Source organism: Parasteatoda tepidariorum, chromosome 9 (genome assembly GCF_043381705.1).
Source record: "Parasteatoda tepidariorum isolate YZ-2023 chromosome 9, CAS_Ptep_4.0, whole genome shotgun sequence".
NCBI classification, from domain to species: Eukaryota; Metazoa; Arthropoda; class Arachnida; order Araneae; family Theridiidae; genus Parasteatoda; species Parasteatoda tepidariorum.
Window position 1 is genome coordinate 11,451,794 of NC_092212.1, and position 26,470 is coordinate 11,478,263.

At 28.5% G+C, this 26,470-nt stretch overlaps 1 protein-coding gene across 3 annotated transcripts in view; it reads right to left on the reverse strand.

The window, feature by feature from the left end:
* LOC107436800 (uncharacterized) overlaps positions 1 to 26,470 on the reverse strand; it is a 173,025-nt gene that overhangs the window by 4,066 nt on the left and 142,489 nt on the right. For all 3 annotated transcript variants that reach the window (XM_043048995.2, XM_043048998.1, XM_043048997.2), the window contains 8 exons: positions 17,210 to 23,251; positions 11,791 to 11,933; positions 9,092 to 9,208; positions 7,496 to 7,677; positions 7,272 to 7,374; positions 6,143 to 6,304; positions 5,126 to 5,328; positions 2,986 to 3,194 (listed from right to left, as the gene is read on the reverse strand). In XM_043048995.2, the coding sequence (XP_042904929.1) occupies positions 2,986 to 3,194; positions 5,126 to 5,328; positions 6,143 to 6,304; positions 7,272 to 7,374; positions 7,496 to 7,677; positions 9,092 to 9,208; positions 11,791 to 11,933; positions 17,210 to 23,251 (7,161 nt within the window). The remainder of the gene's footprint in view (positions 1 to 2,985; positions 3,195 to 5,125; positions 5,329 to 6,142; positions 6,305 to 7,271; positions 7,375 to 7,495; positions 7,678 to 9,091; positions 9,209 to 11,790; positions 11,934 to 17,209; positions 23,252 to 26,470) is intronic.

Genomic DNA, 26,470 nt, shown 5'->3' on the forward strand with positions numbered 1-26,470 from the left:
AAGTGTTATTTTCAATCTCGCCTGAAAGACATAGAGCTGTCGAATGACACTCTATCATCAAAATCAGTCAGTTGCAAAAAGAGAAAAACTTAAAATCTAAGATGGGAAATAAAGAGGCTTCTTGAATGGAAAATTTTAGGTACTTTTATTTGTTTGAATAAAAAGGTGAGAGGATGAAGGTTCGAAGTGATTATGAATTCACTGAACTTAAGTCAATTAGCTCTCAATCTGTTATTTTTACATTGACAATAAGAAATAAAGATTATGCCTTATTTTCTGTCAGCAAGGTTTTAATTGATGAAATCTATAAATCCCTAACAATTGTTTACCCATTCAACACATACATTGTTGACATTATTAACGTTTTAATTTGATGCAAAAATACTCTTTTTAACCCATCAAGAGTTGATTTGCAGATGCACTTGGGACTTTCTTCTGCTAAAAAAAAAATTATTCACTTGGTACCATCATCCAATGACATCTCCAAAGTTTAATAATGTTTTCCTTGGGGGGGGGGATTAATATTGTAGAGCTAAATAAGAAGTAAAGCTATAGCGATTTTAATAATTTAATTTAAATCACGACTTAAATTGCATGAACTTTAAAAAAAAAAAATTAAAGGATCTAAGAAGGGATAATATATTTATATATGTCACTGACATATTATTATATAAGTCATAAAGCAACCTAAATAAAGAACATACACACATATTTTTAAGGTTGTGATATTTCTTAGAATCTAATTTCATTGATACTGTGACTGATTGACTGCCGGTCAAGGTTGACTTAGCCTTTGATCCCTTCAGTAGGTCAATAAAATGAGTACCAAGCATGCTGGGGGATTAAACACTAGGAGTTCCGAGTTTGGCTGACCACCCAAGCAGAACATCTGCTCCTGTACCCCAGAGCCCAAGGTCAAGAAAACTGAGATAGGCACAGTAGGCCTTTGAAGTATACGGAATTTAATTTCATTCATAATTAAAGGTTTTACCTAGAGAATTAGAAAAGAGGGAGGGGAAAAGAAAGCATATGCAGATTAGAATGAAGAGTAACTTTTAAATTACTATTTAGTAATAGTTGCATGTAAAATGATTAGTTATTTTACCATAAAAAAAAGATAAACATTTCAATATTTTGTTTCATTTTTATTCTGTCTAACATGCAAATTAACTATCTAGTTTTCCAATTCATGAAGGAGTTGAGTTTGAATAAATACAATCTGATTTTATTCACTTAAAGATAAGTTTGTAATAATCATAAAAAATACTAACAATTTAGCAAGGAGTATTAAGCAATTTTGTTTTAAAATTGTTGTTAAATATTATAAAGCATTAACAATTCATCATTAATGCTTTGATTATTAATGTTAATAAATCAAAAATTAAAAACATTTGAAAAATGATACAAATAAAAGAAAAATGGATATTTTTCACTTAAAAAAACTGTGATTTTTAAAATAATAAATAAAACTGAAGTATGATCTCCCAAGAAACTTTTTTTTCCAAACAGGCAACCACTAGGCTCTTCAATGATCTCAATCAGTGGTGGAAAAACTACACTATTTTTGTCGTTTACTACAACTACAATTACTGTGTTACACATTTAGTTGGAATTGTAGTAGTTAGAAATTGTAAAAACTACTTCACTACTTTAAAGAGACGAACTTACACTAAGTGTAAGGAAATAATTAAGAAATATTTATTCATGTTTACATGAGCCAGTTTGTTATTCCAAAACATTTTTTTATAATTTTTTCAGTTGACCTTCAACTTTTTCTGCCTTTTTCAAAGGTGAATATATTATTCAAGAAGTGCAAAATTATTAAATACTTGAAATTTTTTAACAGTTTAGTGCTCTTTTATTTCCTCTAAAAAAATTAAGTAATGTGTTGCGAGGAGTAATCGACCATGTCAACGTATGAAAAGGTACCCCTACATAGAGTCGAGTTAACATGTCTTATATACCAGTGAATTGTAGTTGTAATTTTGTAGTGGTAGATACCCTACAGTACTCTCCCACTAGAATTATATCTGTGATAGAATTCGATGAATGAATACCACTAGTTGATTCATTGCTGTTTTGTGAGAAGCCGGAGAGCTGTATTAAGATCACCGTATTTTTTGAATGCTGAATGTGAGAGGCGTATTAACATCATGGTCGTAGTCGCTCCTCTGTTGCCGTTAGCAGTCGAGTAATCACAAGTATGCAAGCCGACGTTGTGCGTGATCGAGATGAAACTGAGTAGCAACAGTGCGAGGAGGTGGATAATGTTGCAGTCACAAGTAAACTGTTCAATGAAGATCATCCATCGAAGTAGGCGTTACTGTCTAGGTAGGCGTGCTCATATCGAAGTAGGTGTTACTGCCAAGGTAGGCATGTTCATATCACGTCCGAAGATCACCAACGTGGGGAGAGTAGTTACAGACCATGTCAACCGTCATTTATGAAAAGGTACCCCAACTGTCTTATATACTAGTGAATTGTAGTTGTAATTTTGTAGTGGTAGATACCCTACAAAGTACATCGAAAATACGTTTCCTTCCTTTTAAATAACATCAATGCTTCACGAGTGCACATTCCCATGTGAAAGTTTGATAAAAGTGATTAACAATCTATTTCTCGTAATGGCTAGTGTAAAGATTACTTATACCCGATTCTAAGTACGTAATTCCTGTTAACGCTCAGCTATAGCCACAGTTAGTTATTTTCACTGCATCGTTGCTAGTAGTTTCCTGCATCGTTAAAAGTAGTCTGCATCGTTAAAAGTAGTCTGCATCGTTAAAAGTAAAAATTTTCACTGCATCGTTAAAAGTAGTTTCCAGGAACCATTACAAACTACTGTTCTTTGTATCACACTACTCACAACACTAAAAACTACAAAAAAAAAGCGGCTACAGTAGTTTCATTATTTGTAGTGCGTTTCTTCCGACCACTCATCTCAATGTATCAAAAGAATAAGTTATAGCAATCATTCTGACTACTCACCCGAGCCAGTGTTGAGTCTGACACCACCCAGAAAGTGATTGCTCGTGATCTTGTCGTAATCCCAGACAGTGAGTTCTAGGCTTCTCTCCCTTAGATCGTCCACGCTCAGATCTTCATAGATGACCGTGTAATACCACTTGGGGTGTCTGCTCTTCTTCACAATGGGTGTCTTCTGTTTACTACTTTTGCTCTTGTCAGGCAAGAGATAACTACAATAAAACAAAAACATCAGGCAAACTCTTGACATGTTTAAACTTAATGAGTTATCACTGCAAAAATATTTAATTCAAACAAAAACACAGCTGCCAATAAATGGCAAAATCAACGGTATTCACGAACGACAAAATATAAAAATCAGTAATTAAACAATTTCTCGCCAACCCCCACTTCTTCGTTGAAAACGCATGAGAAATGCGCCATATAAAAATATTTTGAATTAATATAGAATTATTATGAATAATTTATAAAATACTGAAAACATATTTCACAATTGTTTTACAAATTTCTTAATTCTTAATAGGAACCTTGTATTGTTTACCATATTTTGAGAAATGTTTCGATTAAATATGACTTAAATTATTAATAAACAGCTTTTTAATTGTTTCAAATTTTAAAATTTTTGAAAAAATGGCCATTGCTAAAAATGCTACAATATATCACCGGCCAGTAACAAAATGTTCTAATTTTGCCCTATAACTGATAACAAGAAATTAAAAATTATAAAACTCCAGATTTTGTAGTAAAATAAGAATCGCTCAGTATCAAAGATTAAAACTTGTTTCATTTTGCCGATAAATTCTATTTCTTATACATTTTAAAAATAGTAATATTTTCGTATATGGAGCAATACGTTTAAATAATAATGATAACATTAAAGATCAAATTTAGTTAAAGCACTATAAAATAATAATACTTAAAGACTATGAATTTGGAATAAATTTGTGATAACAAAAAAAATTAGAATCAGGGCCTGATTAAGAAAATAAACTGTTAAGAGACCCCTCGTTACTACTCTAAACAAAATTTACCTATAGTTTAATTATGAAGTGTTTAAAATTATTTATAACGTAAGTAAATTATGATAGATTAGTAAATTGGAGCTTAACTCATAATTCCACTAGCTTAATGAAAAATACAAAAAGAAATTATTTGTAACATTAGGGGTCCCAGGCCTGGGCTTCTCAGGCCTTATGATAAATCAGGTACTGGTTAGATTGCAATCAGAAAAGAAATACATAATGAACTTAAAATTAAAAAAAGCAAAACAAAGCTTTACATGTCATACCTGGCAACTTTCACTCTTTCTAAGAATGGATTTTCAGAGTGGTTGTAAAACAATAAACGAAAAACAATCTGACTCAAAAATACATTTATATTCTGATCCCATTGAAATTCGCTTCCGCAAGGATTATTATGCTTTCATATATTTATTGTAATTATTTATATGTAGTGGTGGTCAAACTCATTTATAATTATCATTATAATTCAAAAAGTTAATTGGAATAAACTGAGTATTGCTACCACTTTAAATATGAAAATAAAATCTTCCGGAAAATCATGAAGAGTAGGCAGGTATGACATATGACCCAAATAACAAAAGGATATTAATTAAAAGATCTTGAAATCATTTGAACAATATTCATGAATTTAATAAATTACAGAAATTTTATAAATTCCAAAACAATTCATATTAAATGTAACAAATTAAGGATGCTTGTTAAAAATGCACTATATAGGAACAATTGATAAAAATTAATGGTACCTAATAAAAATAGCACAAATAAGGTACTTGATAAAAATGTATAATAAATTAATGACATGCAATAAAGAGTAACAAACAAAAGGTACTTGATAAAAATAAATAATAAATTGATGGCACTTAATAAAAACTATCAAATTGAAGGTTCTTGATAAAAATGTATAATAATTAAAAGACACTTTATAAAAAATAATAAATTAAAGGTACTTGATAAAAATGCATAGTAAATTGACACTTCATAAAAAGTAACAAATTAAAAGCACTCGATAAAAATGCAATTAAGGGCACTTCATAAAACTGTCATAAATAGAGGACACACTATATAAATGTAAGTAATTCGAGAGCAGATAAACTTTAAGCGTAAAAGAATGCAGTGAATACCTTTTGCAGAAGGCGTCAAGAGGGCTGCTGCTGTTGTTGGTGGAGATATTTCTGGCCTCCTTCACAAGAACGTGAAGGGCACCTCTCACAGAGATGACAGGAGCAGGTCTGAAACGGGACTCTAGACTCAAGTCCCTTGGCACATATTTCAAGGCGATGAATAACTCGCCTCGGTAGTTCAAGGGGCTCGTCAGAGACTCAGCCTGCAATCATATATAATTACAATTTCAAAAATAAAATTATATCTATTATGAAGTATGACAAAAAAAAAAAAATATGAGAAAAATCATACATAAAAAAAAGAGTACAAAGTAAGAATACAAAATTGATTTCAAAAATTTACTTTTAGGTTTCATTTTTAGGAATTTTTAGGTTTAGTGACTTCCTAAAGTCTCTTGAGAATAAAAACATTTAAAAAAAGAATTATAAATCTGTTTTCTTTTTTTTATCATTTATTTTATAAACTGCTATTATTTTATATATTATTATTATTTTATACATTATTATTTTCTAAATTTTGATATTAGAAAAACTAGTTTTTTTTAAAATCATGTTTCCATTAAATCCAGTAGATTTTAAAACATAAATATAACTATTGCAATATCCAAAAAAGAATGAAGCAAAACTGATTCAAGAAACATTGAGATTGATAGATAAAACTTACAACTTCACACAAATGAATTACTAAATGATTCAATAAGAAACCTCATTTAAAAATGCACACTGCTAGCATCCCGACTTCAATCTTTATCAATTCAATAACTTAAAGTATCTTTTAAACAGTTTTTACACAATCTAAAAATGTGTGCGACAGAAAATTTTGGTTCTGTTGCTTACAATATAATCGCAAATATTGCTAAAAAAAAAAGGAAATGATTTTTATAAAAAGAAGAACACAATAAAAAGCAGAAAATTGCAGATCTCTAGCTTGAGTGGTAAGTTAGCATACCAATAATACAAATTTAATAACATAAAATTTTTTTTTTTAATTTTAGTGCAAAAGATAATCATCCTTACCCTTTCTTGAAGGGGGTACCACCTGAGTGTAGGAGAATCAAGCAGACGATAACCAAGTGGCAGTGAAATTTCCCCTAAGAAATCATTCCTACCAAATAGATCACTATTCCAGACAGTAAGCCAAAGAGTTCTTGATTCTAGTTCATTTTTTAAAACTGGAAACTAAAAAACACAGAAAATAAATTAATAAAAGCAACAAAAAAAAGTAATTTTTAGTATTTTGCAATTTATAAATTTTTTTTCTTCTTAATAACTACTTTTACCACATAATTTTTCTCTAAATACACAATGATGTTAAGAGCATGAGTTAAATCATTTTTAAATTATGCTATAAAAATATTTATCGTATTTTTAAATAAAATAATAGTTGAGTTAAGTTATAGCTACATATGGACCTCGCAATGCAGAAATAAATTCACAATAAAAGATGGTGCAATATATTCGAAAGCTTTGAAAAATCTTTTTTAGCATGAATTGGTTAAAAATAGTAATTATAATAGTATATAATTTGCTCTGTAAATGTAAAGGAAATTTTCCCTGTTAAAGGAAATTTCCTTACAGTGAATTTTTTTCTTTAATGAAATTCTTAATTGGAACATCAAATAGCATTAAAAATATTCTCCAGATAATGAAGTAGTTTTTTATTCCTTATAATAGAGAAATACATGTAGTTTCAATTATAAATTAGTAATATTTTGTTTCAGAGCTGATACGATTTCAGTCGTGATTAAAACTGAAATGAAAATATTTTATTTTTTTACAGAAAGCATTGATGTAAATCAATTTGATCCCTTTTTAATAAAAAAAAATTTCTTTAGTTACATCATTTGACTTTTTTAAAATAGATAATTAAGTTCAAGATATTTTTATACAATAAAACATATTCCTTACAGTATGATTTTTTTAAAGTCTGATTTCAGTGATAACACATATTTTATCCAAGGAAAAATGAAAGGGGTATTTATGTAAATTAACATATTTCAAACAGACTAATAAATAAATAAATAAATAAGAGAGACTAAAATTGAATAAGAGAGGCTTAAAACTTTTAAATTTTCTATTAGTTAATAAAATTTTCCATAGACAAATTGAAAGAGTTACGATACTTGAAAAAGAAAAAAATATATACCCTTAATAGCTCATTGAAAACAGGATTGAGAGTATTCTTTTTAGTTTTTGTTTTTCTTTTTCCGCTTCTTGTTTTATCAGGTAAAAGATATACTTTTACATACCTAAAAGAAAATAAAAAAATTTCAAGAAAAAATAACAATAAAATTCACTAAAGGGTAAAAAGAAATATATCTGTATAGTGATACACTGCTAAAGTGATAATTTTAAATTTGTAATACATACGGATTAGATTTATTATTTCTTGCGTCACTGGCAGCTAAATTTCGGCACTGTTTCACAAAGACCTCCATCATTTGAGACTTTTGGTTGTAATTCAGACCAAAGAGAACATCACCACTTATTGTAACATAGCCATAGTGACATCCACCTGCACTATATACACTAGTCATACTAGCACTATGAGACTGTAAAAATTAATTAAATTTAGTACCCACGATATTAAATTATACATAGTAAACAGATCTTATTCAATAAAGGTTAAAACACATGATATTCTGAATGATATTCCCATTAACTGAAGCAATCTTGAAAAATAAGTTAACCGCCAAAACAAGTCATGAATTAATTTTTTTATATACTGTAAAATTTACTAAAATTTCACTCATAAAAATTTTAAAAAACTGAGAATCTGGCAGTGATTTTGAAAATTTTTTATCTAGATGAAAAATTATTGCTAATTTGGCGATTTTTAAAAAAGTTTAATAACTTTTAAGATATTTAAGTTATTTGTCTGTTCTAAAGGCCAGATAATTCTTCGCGGCAGGATTATATAATAGTTTAAAATCATCGCATTGCTTCAAGTAAAAGGCACTTAAACTATGGCTTTTTTTAAATATTTTCCTTGGCTACAAAGCCTCGAAAAACAGCGTTAAGGTTCAAACGCAAATATTTAAATTGCTTCTGTATTACAGTACATTAAACTATAAGGGTTGCTACAACATAGAAAAATTTAAAACTGGTAGGTAAGAACTTCTTCAAAGCTACTAAAAATGTTTACGCTCAGATTTCATTTCGCACTATTATTCTGTTGCCCTTTTTTTACTTAAAATTCTTTTGAATATTTTAATTTAAATAAATATATAAAAATTTCTTAAATTTGCTACCACTTTAATTAATTTCCAGACCATAGATACCCTGTCTATCTTGTTAACAACTAAACACTAAAAATAGAACACTTTTGTTACAACTTTCTTAAATTGTTGAAAAAAAGGTAGTCACTGTCCTTTCATCCATTTAATGCGAGGTAACAAAAGGTGATCCTAAAAATTTTATTTCTGTTGTGCCGAAAAAACAACAAACATACTTAGGTTTGTCTATGATTTTGATGATTTTTATCTGGATGAAAAATTATAGCCAAATTGGCGATTTTTAAAAAAAATTTAATAACTTTTAAAATATTTAAGTTATTTGTCTGTTCTAAAGAGCAGATAATACTTCATGGAAAAATTATATATATAGCTTAAAATCATCAAATTGCTACAAGTGTAAGGCACTTTAACCATTACTTTTTCCCCCCTTGGCAACGGAGCTTTGAAAAACAGTGTTAACACCAAAATGTGTTTAAAGCAAAATTAATTTAAAGCATTAAAATTAAAAATGCAAGTTAGATTTAAAAGATTTAAGTTATTATAACTATGTCTAAAGATGTAAAATTTATATAAAAGGCTCTAATTCTTTTGCGATAAGCATCTTTTTACAGTAATTTGTGTGTGTTTGAGTACATAAATTTCAATTTCAAAATATAAAAGAACCGTAATTTATATAATATCAGCTAATTAATAGACAAAGAAAGTGATAATTGAAAAGGGAAAGACTTACACCAAGGGAAAGAACACTTTGGCTGCCAGAAAAGTATCTCCTGGCATCCACTTCATCATCAACATTCATTGAGTTATCAGGATCGTTTTCTGAATACAAGCCTAATGCAGAGTATGACTAAAAAAAGAAATATATCAGGTCAGAACTAAACAAATACACATAAAAACAGAATACAATAGGCTATCTCACAAAAAATTGATAATCAAAATGGTAATGAAAATCTATGACTAATGTAATTTGATCATAAAGGACTATGCTAATCATTTATAAAAGCTCTATGCTACGTGGGAAAGAATAATTAAATTTCAGTTTACATCGACTAAAAATCCAGTACAGTATAAATGCTTATAGTACATGTATAATTTTTATTCAGGTTTTAGCATATTTAGTAAATAAATGGCTGTAAAAAACTAAATTTTAATTTTTTAAGTAATCATCTTAAGTAAACAACAGAAATTAAAAAAAAACAAACAGACCTAAACATATTTTATTAAATATTTACGCATAATAGGATCTCCATTATTTGAAGTAAATGGGAATAGACATCAAACCTAGTTCAGATAATTGAGATACTATAAAGTATGTAACATTGCTTTTAAAGATATATTCAACAATAAAAACTCTGAAAAATCAATATTTTTTTAACAATACAGTTATAAAGTACATGTTTAACCTTAATTTTATTATGACCATTTTAAAAAAGTCCTTTCATCAAATAGAAAAAAAAATGAAGGTAAGATGGGGGGGGGAGGACAAAACTAAGCGCACGATTTAACAAAAAGCTTCAGCGTGAATTTTGGTTAATAGAAGTCTAGTTGAAAGAAATATAGGTAGTCAAAGTTCAACTGTGTAAAATATTTGAATGAATTCTATTTTCTGGTTTTCCCTTTGATCAGGGACTGCCACAACAACTACAGTCTCTAAGGTGCCAAATGGATTTTAAACTTGCACATTTAAAAAAAAAAAAAGAGACGAGTAGAGGTTTGCCTGGGTGCGGTTACGAGTTTGTGGTTTCAAGTTTGNCCACTTCATCATCAACATTCATTGAGTTATCAGGATCGTTTTCTGAATACAAGCCTAATGCAGAGTATGACTAAAAAAAGAAATATATCAGGTCAGAACTAAACAAATACACATAAAAACAGAATACAATAGGCTATCTCACAAAAAATTGATAATCAAAATGGTAATGAAAATCTATGACTAATGTAATTTGATCATAAAGGATTATGCTAATCATTTATAAAAGCTCTATGCTACGTGGGAAAGAATAATTAAATTTCAGTTTACATCGACTAAAAATCCAGTACAGTATAAATGCTTATAGTACATGTATAATTTTTATTCAGGTTTTAGCATATTTAGTAAATAAATGGCTGTAAAAAACTAAATTTTAATTTTTTAAGTAATCATCTTAAGTAAACAACAGAAATTAAAAAACAAAACAAAAACAGACCTCAATATATTTTATTAAATATCTACCTACGCATAATAGGCTCTCCATTATTTGAAGTAAATGGGAATAGACATCAAACCTAGCTCAGATAATTGAGATACTATAAAGTATGTAACATTGCTTTTAAAGATATATTCAACAATAAAAACTCTGAAAAATCAATATTTTTTTAACAATAGAGTTATAAAGTACATGTTTAACCTTAATTTTATTATGACCATTTTAAAAAAGTCTTTTCATCATATAGAAGAAAAAAATATTTTAGCTTAAAATCATCATTTTTACACAGCTCTTAACATCAACTCTATCTTACATAAACTTTCACAACATATTGTTGAAAAAGAAGGTAAGATGGGGGGGGGGACTAAGCACATGATTTAACAAAAAGCTTCAGAGTGAATTTTGGTTAATAGAAGTCTAGTTGAAAGAAATATAGGTAGTCAAAGTTCAACTGTGTAAAATATTTGAATGAATTCTATTTTCTGGTTTTCCCTTTGATCAGGAATTGCCACAAAAACTACAGTCGCCAAGGTGCCAAACGGATTTTAAACTTGTAAGTTTAAAAAAAAAAAAAAAAAGACGAGTAGGGGTTTGCCTGGGTGTGGTTACGAGTTTGTGATTTCAAGTTTGTCTCATTTAGAGATGTTCTTATTTTATTACATTCTTGATGATCTTTTGGCGTAAATCACAGAAATCATCCCTAAGAAAATTTCTGCTAATGCCCTTGATCTATCATTATCCTATATATATATATATATTTCAGTCACAATTTTTACACAACAATAGAATATATTGGATACATATTGGACATTTATTTTTTCCTGTACATTATGTTTCATTAAAAATTATGTACATGATGAGAAAATGAGTAAATAATATTTTTTTCCACAAATGATGACTTTTTTAAAAAGTTTTTGCCAGTGAATAAAAAATTTACAAGCATACAAAATATTACAATAAATAATTATGAGTAAAACACTTTTTGAATAACAGATTATTTTACAAAAATTAATTGCAAGTTGGACAAAATGTGAAAATTTCAAACGTGCCATATACAATCACATTAAAAAATATGTATACTAATTCAGGACTTTCCTACATTTTAACATTAGATGAAACTGGCCTTGGTAAACAAACATCAAACTCTAAATATAAGTTACACAAGACATTTCAAACATAATAGGATATCAGCATTTAAAATTTTGTTTTTAATCAAATGAAATCAAATAAAAAGTACACTTACATCACCAGGTTTACAAGCAGCATTTAGATGAGGCATGGAAACAGCTCCAAATAGCTCTTTATCATTTTCAACAGAAGTAGTTTTGGCATACTTTTTTAGATATTTTGCAGGGATGGTAGAATCAGAAGTCTGGGCCTCACTACCTAATAATTAAAAAATAAATTCAATAAAAAAAAAAACGTTAATCTTTAACAATATCAAAGGTTAAATCCATTCAAAAGTTTATTCTACCAAATGAATTTATAGAAAAAATTCATTATATTTTTTTATCAGTTTCAATATGATATTTTGTAACAGTTATCATTAGCTTTTTTTTTTAAAAAAAATAGCATTTAACAAGATATAATTATTTAATTTGAACCTTGAAATATTTATAATTCAGTTTAAAAATAATGTAAGGAATTATTTTTTAAGTGTTATAAAAAAATTTCAGAATTATATTCAAGATAATTTAATTTTATTTCATTAACTTGGTACAGGAAATTAACAACCTTTTTCCCTTAAAATAATTTTTTAAACCTGTACAAAACATAAACAAAAGGAGACAGTAAATACTTTATAGTTATAAAAAACAAATCGGCAAATTATCACCAAGTAGATAAGATCTTTATCAAGGTTATCGCTAATACATAACATACATCTGTATATTTAAAAGTTGATAGATATAGCTATTTAAAATATTTATAATACACATGCAATTTTTCTAAATGTGTATTTTTAAACTAATAATAGTCTACTTATGACATCAATGAAGCAACAAATAATTCCTGAAAAATCCTGATATAATTTTATTATTAATTAATAATATTGAATCTTCAATTAAAATGCTTTATTTTGTAAACTTTTTCTCTTTTTTTTCTTTTGTAAAAAGAATATTATTAATTAATAATAAAATTAATATTTTTGTTATCAATTTTATTATTAATTAATAATATTGAATCTTTAATTAAAATGCTTTATTTTGTAAACTTCCTTTTTTTTTTCTTTTGAAAAAAGAATATTATTAATTAATAATAAAATTAATATTTCTGTCATTAATTTTATTATTAATTAATAATATTTAACTGTTTACTAAAATGTTTTATTTTGTAAATATTTTTTTTTCTTTTGAAAAAAGAAAGAAAATCTATAAATAATTAATGCTGTTGAGTTTTTCTCACACAATTTAGCCCATCCTGGAGAAAATTAACTTTTAAAAATGTGAAATTCGAAGAGCAGGTGCAAAATATACAATAAAATTGTCTTAATTTCTTTGAAAAATGATCCGACATCAAATTTACACTACAATTTGTATATAATTTAATGTTGACATACAATTAAATACATAAAATTGACAAGTTATTTAAGTTATTAAGTTGCCTTGGTTACAAGAGATGAGTATTTTTATTATTTTAAAGTGAGCATTTGAAAACGCAGTTCCTATTAAAAGCTCATATGTATTTTGTAAAGAAATAAATATAATACTTAAAAACCATACCTTATTGTTTACATTTGAGAATATTCTTTTGTTAATAGATCATTTTTATACATAATTTTCTTTGAATATTTATCTTTTACATTGCAATTTTCAATTTTGCAGTAACCTTATTCTTTCTATATTTCAGTTTTTCATGTATTTGACAATTATTTTAAATTTCCATTAAAAATAAAGAAAGAAACATTTAAATGGCATTTCCAGTTTTTTAGAGATTTTTTTTTCCTTTCTTTTGTAAAGTTGGGGAATTTTACTTTATTTTTCAATGTCATTTTTTTCTTGTTGCTTTTTTAGGTCAATTTTAGAACAGTCAAATCGGGACTACTATAGCAATAAGTAATACAATATTTTAGGTAAACAAATGCTTTTTTAATTTTGATGTATAGAAAAGGTATATAGATAGCAGGGTTGAGATTTTTTAAATGAAAGAAGCTAGACAAAATGGAAGATACAAAAAATGGCCAATAGAATTGTTTAGTGATAAATATTATAAAAATAGTTAAAATTTAAATAAATAAAATTTAATATTCTGCTAGAAAGTTACAAGTTTTTCACACATTTATTTGGGAAAAAAAATCTATTATTTATTTCAGGTTTATACTGAATATTAAAATTTATGTTGTACATCATAAAATATAATATTTTTAATTTAAATTAAAATTATGCTAATTTTCCTAAAAGAAATGTGAACACTTATATCTACATGATTATATATATTTTTATACTAGACATTTTGTTCTTATAGCGTATGATATCTATATAACTTATATACATATACCGTATAATATAACGTATATATATGCATAAATAACTTATAATTATTTAAAAAAACATTACTTAGAAAACTAATTAAGAATGTTCATTTAAAAATAATTAGTAGATAAGATATTTTTCAACTGATTAAATTTTTTCCCTGATTTTTTTTTATTAATATAAATATATTTTTAGTGACTTTAGATACTAAGTTTGTTAGTACTCAGGGAAACAAGTTTTTCTTTTTTTTTTGAAAATATATGCATATATTATCAAACCATAAAATAAGAATTAATTTCGTACTGAAAAGTTAGAATTGATGTAAATCCTAAGCAGGATACTTATAAGCTGTCAAATGTGAAAACTTTTACTTCTCTATGACACGTTACACTCATAAAGATCTTTAAATTTCTTTTTTTCCTATAAGCAGCCTATATATGAATAAAAAATGCCCTTTAAAATGTTTACTTTTTCATAGCTTTCAGTTCATCGTGTTAAAAAGACTTTACAGCATTATGAAATTTTTTAAATTCTGATATATCTATAACAATTTACAAATGAAAATTCAGTAATTAGTGAATAAAAATATGATATTCAAATTTTTTGGTATATTTTGGGAATTAATAATTTTATGAAATGAAAATATAAATTTGCTATTAAATATATCTAAAGCTTCAGCCTATAAAAGAGTTGCTTTGAGTAGTTATGAAATATTACTTGATTATGCTAATTAGTATGCTAAATAAAATTTGTTTATATAGTTTAACACAAGGACGGCAAGTTTCAATCACAGTGGGAAAAACCAACCCAGAAGAAACTCTTTCTAGTTAAGAAATATCAATATGAACAAAAATTTTAATCAGTTTATAATAGCAATCTAGTAGTGATGATAGTAATAGTGTTATTTCCAAGTAATTCACTAAATTTACAAATATATGAAAATAAAAATCAAAAATTTAAAAGAAAAATAAATTTAATAACTTTCTTAAGAAACTAAAAAAATAGTTTTCTTTCAACGACCTACAAAAAGAATTGTAGTAGAAATTAATTTTATTATTATGTAAGAAACTTTTTTAAAATATCCCAATTAAAATTAATACATTATTAAGATATACTGCAAATTACACATTGTATTTATAAATATGAACAACATACTAATTTTAATAAACAAATGTTGTTAAGTATTATTACAAATTAAAATTTTAATTTCATAAAATTTAAAGAAACTGATTTGGTTAAGTTGACTTTAAATCTTTTTTAATAATTAATCTGAGAATTGTGTATAAACCTACATGTTTTATTTTAAAAATTAAAACTTGTAAATTTTGAAATATAACTGTTAAGGTTAAGGATTTCTCTACATTTTGATAGCTTTATTGTCTTTAGCTAATTTACTAATATTATAAGTATTGGAAAAAAATTAGTCCTTGTTTTCTGATAGAATAAATCAGAAAAAATTATTTAAAAACAAAATTACAAAAAATATTTTAGCATTAAATATTTCAACCAATTGATATTTTTTTTAACAAAGTTAATTTTGAATTAATATCTTACTAAATAATATTTCTTATTTTTTAAATGATTCTATTTTTAAACAAAATACACTGGTTATCATAAATTAAGGAAAATTCACAAAAATCGCGATAACTCTTTCNTATGTACATATTTATCTTGATAGAAGGTATACATATTTATTTAGGAAAATAAGGAGAGAATAAATTTTTTTTTTATAAATTATGTGGATTTTTTTATAAAAATTAATTTTTAGAATTTCTTACTTCTTTTTTGTTGTATATAAAATTTAATTTGTTTCAAAATGGAATTATCCATTTATTGTTTATCATTAAATTCTATTGTTATTTTTAGTTTCTTCCATTTTGTCTAGCCCCCCCCCCTTTTTTTATAGGGCTTTGGAAGAAGGTTTTTTTCAGAATGAAATGCCAAATCCAGTTCTTTACCCAACTGCAAGAAATAAATAGTTGTTATAATTTCTAGTTGATTAAAATTATTCTAATTTTCTACTTTTTCCTAATTGTTGCTACTTTTTTCTGTTATTTAAAAAACAATTAATAAATGGCTTTCATGTTAACATTTTATTCAAATTAGATTACAATTATAAATTATTTAAATTCTTTTTTTTTAATATTTGATATTTCTTTTTCAGAAAGAGTTTTTTCCATTTCTTCTACTTAGGTTGAAAGAAATTCATTTAAATAAAATAGAATTTAATAAATAAAATTACAAATAAATCAAAACATAGCGTAACACATTTTATACACTTTTAACGTTTATTTGTATAGCTGAAACTCACAATTCTTTTAATGGACAACTTAAATTAATAATATCAAGATAAAAGTGCTAATTATTAATTTATTTAAGTTAAGACTTGATTTAGCAGTCCATAAAACATTCAGCTTTTTTTAAAAAAAAAAGTTAATTACATTTTTATTAAATTATAGGAAGTTATCTCCAATATTTTAGGTCAGGATGACTGGGATTTGCAGAATCCTAACCTTAACTTCAAGGTAACAAAAATTTTATCACAGCTTTTCCGGAAGAAAAAAAAAACATTGTACTAACTACTGACCGAGAGTAAGGTAAAAAAAAATTTATTTGTCAATTACAATACACCATATAATGCATTTTCAAAAGAGAGGGCATATTTTGATAAAATAGACTGCAGTTTAGAAAAACTAAATTAAGTAGGTTTTATTGGGTTTTTAAGCATAAGGCTTTTTAGGTTTTAAATTGTAATTTAATCTAATATATATATATAGCTTAAAAGGAAATTTTTATAGTAAAATAAAAATTCAAATATTGATAAAAAAAAACTTCAACTTTAATGAAGTACCATCTTTTCCTGAATATGTAGAAAATTCCAACTCAATATAACTGATATTAACATTTCCACATAAACAACATATAATAAGTTAGTTCTCTAATTCTGAGTACTAGAGTAATACATTAAGTTGCGTAGTTATGATACACAAATTTAAAATCAAATACAAAATAATAAATGATATAAGGAAATGGCAGATTTTTATTATGTTCAATATAACACAGAGTTTTATTGGTTTTGTAGGTGGGTCCAAAACCCTGGAATAATTTTTTTTATGCGATACAAATGAATAAAATTGTGAACAGTGTTTAAAACTTATCAATAAAATTAATACAACAAAAAAAAAAACTTACTTTTTGTACCAGTAATCCTTTTAATGACAGATGAAGGTGAAAATAAAGATGTAAACTGGCGTGAAGGAGATTGGCTCGAGGATTTTGATTTCTTTGACTTAGACTGAAGGGTACTAAATTTCATGTCAGATGATAGAGTTTGAAAAATATTATTAGTGCTTTTTGAAAGAGTACTAGAGGGAGGAGGGAACTTTTTAATGGATCTTTTAAGGGACTTAAAATTTGGAACATCAACAATATCTGAAGAAGGGGACGGAGTATGCAGCAAACTATCATCACATGATTTGTAAGAAAAGTAACCAATATCATGATTACGGGAAGTTTTGACTGATTGCGAACGTTCTGCTTCTTTTCTTAGTTTAGACAATGTTTCGTTAGACGAATACAGTGCTAGATCATCGGAAACAACAAGCAAATCATCAGAATCATTTTCGCAGTGGCTGTCAGAGGACATTTTTCTTTCTGCTACAGTTGGCACATTATCATCAAGTTCAATGTCAACGACAGAAAACTTTAGATCATTTTCTTTACAATGCATTTTACCGTCAGAAAACTTGGTTTTATTATTTTGATGCAGTAATGTCGAAGAATCTGGTGTTTTAGAAGACTCTTTGTCTAATGTTTCAGCTGAATTAAGTAGTGAATCATCAGACTTTTCCATATTGTTTGAATTAGAGGATGGCTGAATCATAGATGAATCACCTTCCATCATCTCTTCAGTAATAGTTACATTTCGGGATAACTTCATAGATTCATCTTCTAAATGTATGTTTTCATTACTATCTGTAGATGATATGCCTTCATCGGAAGATTCAATCTTGGGTATTATAACTTCATCCCCATTTATTCCCGTTAAAATATTTGAATTAGTAATGCTAACATTAAAAGCTTCATTTAATTCTTCAGACAGCGGTTGCTCATCGAGTACGAGATCTTTTTCTTCGGAATCATTACCACTTGCAACTTTCTCAATATCTTGAACGTTGGCATCATTAACAGTAACTGTATGCATCAATGTTACAATTTGATTTTTAATGTATAACCTAGCCTCTGCATTCGGATCATAAGTTCTACTTTTCGCTAAAGCTATGTTGTCTTTTTGCAGGGATTGTATCAATCTCTTCCATATTCCTAATGTTTCATCTGAAATATTAAAAGCGTTTAAATCACAGTCCGTTTGAACCTTAAAAGGCCTCAACATATCAACAAGTGGACATTTAGCATTACGATTTTTTGAATCAACACAATCATCATCATCAGTCATACAATCAATGGACTCGATTGTATCACTTCCGTAGTCACTGTTGTTACTGTCGACTAGACTGCTGTTACAGCTGTTATGTTCTAAAGCGCTCGGGGATATAGTATTAAGAAGCCTTTCAATTTCAGTTTCCAGCATCTGCCAGGCAGATGTATAATCAGTTTCAATGCTGTCTTTCAAAGAATCAGCAGAAAAATGAGAAACCAGTTTTTGAATTATTGATTGAATATCGGCAGCTATTTGTTGTTTATTGGATATGTGTTTCAAATTAATGGCTTCATCTTTTGTAATATCATCTGGTAATAAATCAGTACTATTGCTTTGAGGAAAATCACAGTTAGCATTATTATCACTAAATGATACATTTTCATAAGTGTGAATCGTTTTATTTAACTTCGATGCATCGGCACCGATGCTTTCCTCTTCATCATCATCTAATATTCTGTCGGATTCTAAATTCAAATTTCTAATTATTGGGGCAGATCTAGATTTAAGTTGTATACAAGGGGAAATATCAAAAGTTCCATTATGTTTATCACAGACTGAAGGAAAAGTTTCGTTTGTTTTTGTATCAGTTTCGACTTTGGTAGAGCTTGGCAAATTAATCGAAACTGGTACTTCCTCGTTTTCGGGAGATTCGGTATCATCAGATTTAGGCGGTAGATGGTTAGATTCTAAGGAATTTAATAAGGCAGATCGACTTATTTTTTGATGTACACTGTCCTCTTCAAAGTCACTGACAGGTGGATCCTCGGGATATTCAGCATCATCAGGATAATAATAGTTGTCATCATCAACTAACCCAGAGGTGAAGTATTTCTCTAAGCGAGAAGATACAAGATGGGTAGGATCCACTTCCTTAGGAGTATCACCGGCTGTACCTTCAGAGAGAGAATCACTATAGATAGTACTTTCATCATCCTCTTTTTTCCTGAGATTTAATTCAGTATCATTGATGATGTCCCAGCTAAAATATCTTTCAAGTTTGGATGTCTCGGTGTTGTTGGTAGGGGTTGCTGTCCGAGAATCTCTCTCGCTTTCTTCACAGCTCTCTTCAATTATGGTATGAAGAGCATAAGCTGGAAGGTAATTCGTATTAGATAATGCTGGATGTCCCCGCATTTCTTCGTCAGAAGACACATCACTTAAAACAGCATCTTCGTCATCAAAACTGATGTCATTCATATCACAGTCATATGTGGAAGAAAAAAAACGTTGATCACCATTAAACAAATCCGAAGTTTCGAATGACATTGATTTAGAATTTTCAAATGATGTAAAATAACTTTCTAAGTTCGATTTATCAGAAACAGCCTGGTCCCTTATTTTAGAAAGTTCACTTCGTGATGCTGCAATAAGATCTTGCAATTCAGAAGAAGAATTGGATACTGAATATCCGTTCTCAACATGATTATCGTCTGATGGTCTCCAAAATTCATTATCATTTGCACTATTACCAATATCAACATTGTCCCACAATGAACCTTTTGTTACTTTTCTACAAAATGGAATGTCAGACAGTGAATCGGAAGAATTATGAACGTTGGAATTAATATGAGTACTGTTATTTTCACTTACTTGATCGTTTGATGATGAAGATACATTATTTATGACAGTTTTACATTCAGAAGATTTTTCCTGGGAAGAATAAACACTATTTGGGCTTTCATTTGACATAATTTCTGACTGTGACGAAATAGTAGATGTTTTGCGTTCCACGAATTTTCGGAAGGAATTATCGTCTGCTCGCGTTTTTGTTGATGTTTCCGGCGAATCAAAAAATTTCTTTAGTTTTGAAATGTTTTTCCCTTCAGTTCTCACAACGCGATTGACAGAACGAATCTCATCTCCTAGAGTTGCCATATTCCACTGCAAAACAGAGTAACGGGAGTTTTCGCCGTTACGTAAATCAAAGCAATCGTTCGCAATTAGCAGCGTAAAGGCTGCAGGTAGCACATAATCCTCATGGTTGTAATCCAACACAAAGCAATCGATTACGGCATAATCCAGTATTGGATGTAATCCTTTAAAGAAAGTGGTATCACATTTTAGTCTTTTAATCCAATCTGTTCGATTTCTTCGACACGTACCATCTGCTACGTTTGAAACACACAGTACAGTGCATTCGTTCTCCGCTGAATGATTTTCGCGCTTCGCCACCCGTTGCACAGCTGGCACAGTTATCTGAAGCACGGATCCAGGTGGAAGGCGTGTCTCACTTTGATCGCCAACGAGCGCGTACTGCGACTCGGGTGGAAGAAAACATTCCACGAATGTTGCTCCACCAGTTTGTGACGTAACACAGCGGTGGCTATGACGTCGTGAAGCACAGAATCCACTTTCTGAATTTCTGCCCACCTCGTTTTTCATTTCTCCCTTCAAAATTTCATTTTCACCGCTAAGGTTAACCTTTTCATTCAGGAAGTTTCGGTTTCGAAACGCCCTGTGGTTTGAAAACACAATTAAAATTTGTGGGTTTGTATATACGGAAAAATCTTCTTTTAATTGGCGGAAAGAATTTATTTGAGCTTTGTTTTGTGAATTATTCATGAAAATCGAATAATTTATTACTTGAGGATGATTAAAATTTTTATAAGAGAACTTAAGTATGTCATTGAGACTAACGTTTCTTTCATTTAGAAGTTTCTCGTGCTCAGATATTAATGAAATTTTAGGAAAATCTGTGATAGGGTTACTAATTTTGTTAAAAATATTATTGGTAGTATTTAATAAAAAAGAGGAGTAAATGATGTTTTTAACATCGTTAGAAAGAACTTTAGATATTTCTTGATCTTTAATTTCATTCGGTTTTTTCCATTTTTTTTCAGTGTTTGTTCTGGAATTAAATTTTAGATTTGATTTTTTTACATAATTGTAAAACGCACCCGATGAAAAAAGGTTTACTTCCAGATTAATGCTGCTTTCGGGATAGCTGGGAAAATTTATTATTTTCATAAAATCATCTTCGTTAGTCTGTTGAGAATGTGACGGGTTATCTAAATATAATTTCTTTTCTGACGATTTTTCAATGAGTGTTTGATCAATTAAATCAACAACCAGTTGTTTAATTTCGGAATTTTCCATTTCTTCATTTGTGATAAAAGTTTTAGTAAACAACTTACCATAAGTAATAGCATATATTTCAGAAAAAGGAGTAACCAAAGGCTCATAATAATAAATTTCTTCTATTTTACTAGATATCGAATTATATTTTATTGATTCTCCAATGCACATGACATTTTTTTTCTTGCAGAATAAGCAAGTTTTGTTCTTTCTAATAATATCTGAAAATTCAAGTTTTTCATCTTCGAAAGAACGATTTCGTTTAAAAATAATGGGTTTTTTAAATAAAGATATTTCTTTAAGCATGAAATTGACACTCAGATTATAAGTAGGGGCCTTCTCTCCGGTTATAATTTCTGAAAAATTTAATCTTGTATTTTCGATATTGCAGGCTAGTTTTACATTTGGAAAATCGTTGAGGACAATGTCGTTAATATTCGTTTGCTCATTTTCTAGTTTTGTTTTTTCATCCAAAATTGTAAAGGAATCATTTTCCTGACCTAAAACAGTTTCCGATGTGTTTTCCGAGTCAACGGTTTCTGGTGTCAAAAAGAAATAAAATTCATCTTCCTCCGATGAATTCTCTTTATTTTCAGAGGAACTGAACGATAAATTCCAGTCATCCTCATCACTCAATTCATATTTCTTATTTCGTTTAATGTCTAAAGTTTCCAAGCCGGAGGCCTTATTGCCATTTTTTGCATCTAAAGTTCCAGTCCCAAATGCACTTATGGCGTCTTCCATATAATCCAAGTTAGATTCTAAGGATGTTTCTAAACTGCTTACATAAGCTATTCTATAGTCATCTGGTACGATTTTCCCCATATCGAGACTGCAAAGACTTTGGACTTCGAATTCATAGGCACAAGGAAAATAAAGATCTTCAAAATGATTCGCTAAATCCTTTTCTAACTTTTGGACTCTACTTTGAACAAAGCCCACCCTCCAGAAATCATTATCTTCAAAGTCCATGAATGGTAACAGAGCTGGAAGCGAGAAGCTTCTTCGTTTCATGCCAGTTGGTAATTCTTCGTAATTTTGATCGTTTTCAGGATAAAATTTTATATTTCTCCTGCGATTAAAAATTCTAGTTCCTCTCACGGAAAATCGTCGAATTAGGAAATTATTACCCTGAAATTCTATTTCAGACAAAATGGCGTTGTCTATCTCATGTTGCCATCTTGTGTTTCTGAATTTTCGTAATGCATCACCTTTATTATAGACTTCAATTTGAGAAGCAGATTCTTCGGAATCAGTGATAGTCGGAATTGTTTCCGATCGATTAATTTTTGATCGTATCGATGATGGTTTCGGAGGAGCGCTTCTGGATCGAAGATCAGGCTCATTATCGGAATCTAGCTCTTCATCACAGAAAAGAGAATTCTGAGACATATGTGTAATTATGCGAATTTTTCTTCTTGTTTGTTTCAAAATGGAACTTGTGTATTTCAGACTATTGCCTTGTGATCTTAGTTTCCGACTTAATGTTTTTTCTTCCTGCTCCAGTAGCCTCCATCGTTGTAAGGACTCAGTATTAAAGGTTTCCACATGTGGATGCAAATGACTTTTAAATCGTTTGGAATGATTTTCCGATTCATATTCTAGAGCTTTGTTACTACTTCTAGAATATAAGCTCTGAAAATTTTCCTCTGAGAAAGAACGCACTCTTCCGTTCATGGAACCATTTTTAGAGCCTGAATCCAATACTCCATGAGAAGCTGCAATAGAACAAACAAAATTTAAATATAAAATAACAAATAATGTATAACAATAAATAACAATAAATTAATCTTATTCTATTGTTGTATACATAACAAGCGAATAATTTTAATTCAATAACGACTAAGATTAAACATCATCTTAATGTATTTATTGCTAAATAAATTTATTTGTGAAAATATTATATCAATAGAACCTATCTCATGATCTGGTGCTGAGACTGTACGATGTATCTCATATTATTGAGGGCTGTCAACTTTCTACGCTTTCTGGAAAAAATTACGTGGTAGCTAAGTTTTTGTTTTAATGTATGATTCATAGTTTTGTAAATATTATTTAAAGCTATTTTTCACACCACTACATGTAAACAATTCAAAAGTTCATATCAAATACCACTTTGATCCTACTGTCTGAGAGGGAAACTTTTAAAATAGCAGCAAAATTGCCAAATATTCTGGAAATTCCTTTTTTAATTGCCTACTGCATATCTGCCAACTTTTACGCATATGGCGTAAAATTTTATTTCTGTATTTAAAATTGTAGTAGAATGTATGCTTTCTGTATATTCCTTGCATTTATAAACTTAATTTATAATCCTTTTGATCCACCACTATTTTTTTAAAAAATAAGCATATATATTAATATGTTTCTGCCTAAAATTGTTATTTAAATTCCATTTACTACCACTAGGGAAATTCATCTCGAAGGGATTAAAAGTTGGCAGGTATGCTACTGCTCTATAAAACATTTTACCAAAGAGCGTAGTAGTTGGCAGCCCTGATAATGAACAGTTTGGAGGAAAAAAAGCAAAAAATAAACTACACAAACTAAATTTGAAGTTGTCGTCTCATGTATGATATCATTTATGCGCGACTACTATGTAAAAAAGTGTGCTACAAAGTGAAAGTATGTATCTATTTAAATTGAGTAGATATTTCCTTTAGTAACCTACCACCTTTTCTTCGAAAACGTGCTGTCCCCCCCCCTCCTTGACTTAATCTAAATTTAAATCATTTTCTAAAGATTTAATCCCGCTCACTCCCACAGCATACAGTTGTTGGCTAAAGGGATAACATAGGTCAAAGCTCTGCAGTTTCATGATCCACCGCCTTATGGGTCAGCATTGCTCGCCAGCCACCATTACTTTCTAGGCAGATTGGTGTTTCTATTGCTTACCTCTTTAGTTTGATATGCACTGACAAATTAAAGTTGTAGTTTCTTGAGATTCAAACAAGAATATTTATACTAATGATATACCATAGTATAATAAAGAGAACAACCGGTTTCTTTATTCAAATATATACTTATATGCAATATTTAATGCAAATATTTTTACCACTTGTCTTTTCTAAAAGCATACCATTTTTTAAAAAAAATATTTAGTATCATGTAAAAAAAAAGTTGTCTGTATATGAAAAATACTCATATTAATATAAATAGTTATACATATTCGATAATTCTAAGTGACTATTTCCTTATAGTATTGAGTATAGTAAAGTGCGGCGTGCTCTCTGCTTTCGCTTATAGCACTGCGTTTCAATAAATAAGGCTTAATTTAGCCTATCAAGATTTATATGAGCTCTGAGGCTCTTCTTCAAATTCAACATGTTTCCACCGAGTCCAACAGGGAACTCTATTTCTTTATATTTCCTATCACAATTTCAAAGAAAAGCTTTAAAAAAGTCAGGGTTTTCACAGTTGAAAGTTATAGAAAAATACAATTTAAGTTTGACATTTTAATAAATAAGGTTGAATCTTTACCGCATTGAGAGAAGGAAAAAAAAATTGCTAATACATTTAAATTGAGTTGGGTTAACAAAATTAATGTTTCAAAAAAGTAAAATGAAATATTTGACCTAGTTTGAATAATCGAATGCAAGTTTTATTGGGTAAAGGTCCAGAATACAAAAAATATATATAATTGCATCTTCTTTCAAAGAATTGACTGTACAACTATGCTAATAATTTAAGAACTCATTTATTGGCAGAAAGCTTTAATTAGATCAACGATATATTTTCTTTTTGTAAAAAATCTTTTGATTTTTTTGTTTGTAGAATATTATTTTAAAGACCAAATTAGAAAAAAAAATATTAAAGATGAAAGTTGTGTATTAGTGTTCATGTGCGTATAAAAAATACTAATTCAATTTTGATACCAACGTCTGTAGAATTGCTCACAATCGGCCAAAGACGCAATTAAAATTATTTCGCTGAAAATGATAAAAAATTTTTTATACATTACTATTCAAAATTTTTTTGATCATTATTAAGTTAAATAACAAAAATTTATTTACGATGACTATTAAATTTGCTTAATTTTCTTAAAGGAATTATTTTAAAAACGAGTTTCATTATAGTGCTAACGAATTTTCTACGGTTATCCTGACCAAACTATTGGAACCGTTTTTCTTGATCGATTGAGATCGTGAACTCCCCTTTCACGTCCAGAAAAATTTAAAAAGTAGGGATAATTCATTGGAAATTCTAAAAGTTTTAATTTCACTATAATTTTAAGCTTGAACACAACTATTTAATTTACAAATATTCTTTGTAATGTAAGAATATACTTAAACATTGCGTTTCCTCGATTTTTTTTCTATCAGTTTTTAAAATATTATAGGCTATAGCCGTTCTTAATTTTGAGGTTAAAATTTTACAGACAGTGGCCATCCTGTATTTTGAGGTTTAAATTTACAGATTGTTGCCCTCGTGTATTTTGAGATCGAAATTTTACAGACCCTGGCCATTCTGTATCCTGAAGTTAAGTTAAAAAACATCTAAATCCGGAGACCAAAAAATTGGCAAAATACGTCGTTAACACGATACACACACGCACCCACCCACACACACACAGATATATATATATATATATATATACCTGGTTTTATCCTTCCTCTTGGCATACCAAAGGTCAAAATTCCTGATAGTTTTCTATTGATGGATCAAAATGATCTTGATGGTAATCATCAATAATTCTATCATGATCCATTATATTTTTGATAGTAACCAACATAAGTAAACATCATTTCAATGTAGGAATTTGGACTCATTTATGATGGTCCATAAAAGAACAGCAACTTGTTTTAAAAGTTTGCTCTTGCTGATCCATCGAAAATGTCCATCATAGATTCTTAAAAATCAAATGCTGTAACGATCATGAGCAACCATCACCCCAATGTAGGAATTTGAACTGATTTATGATGGTCCAATATAAAAAA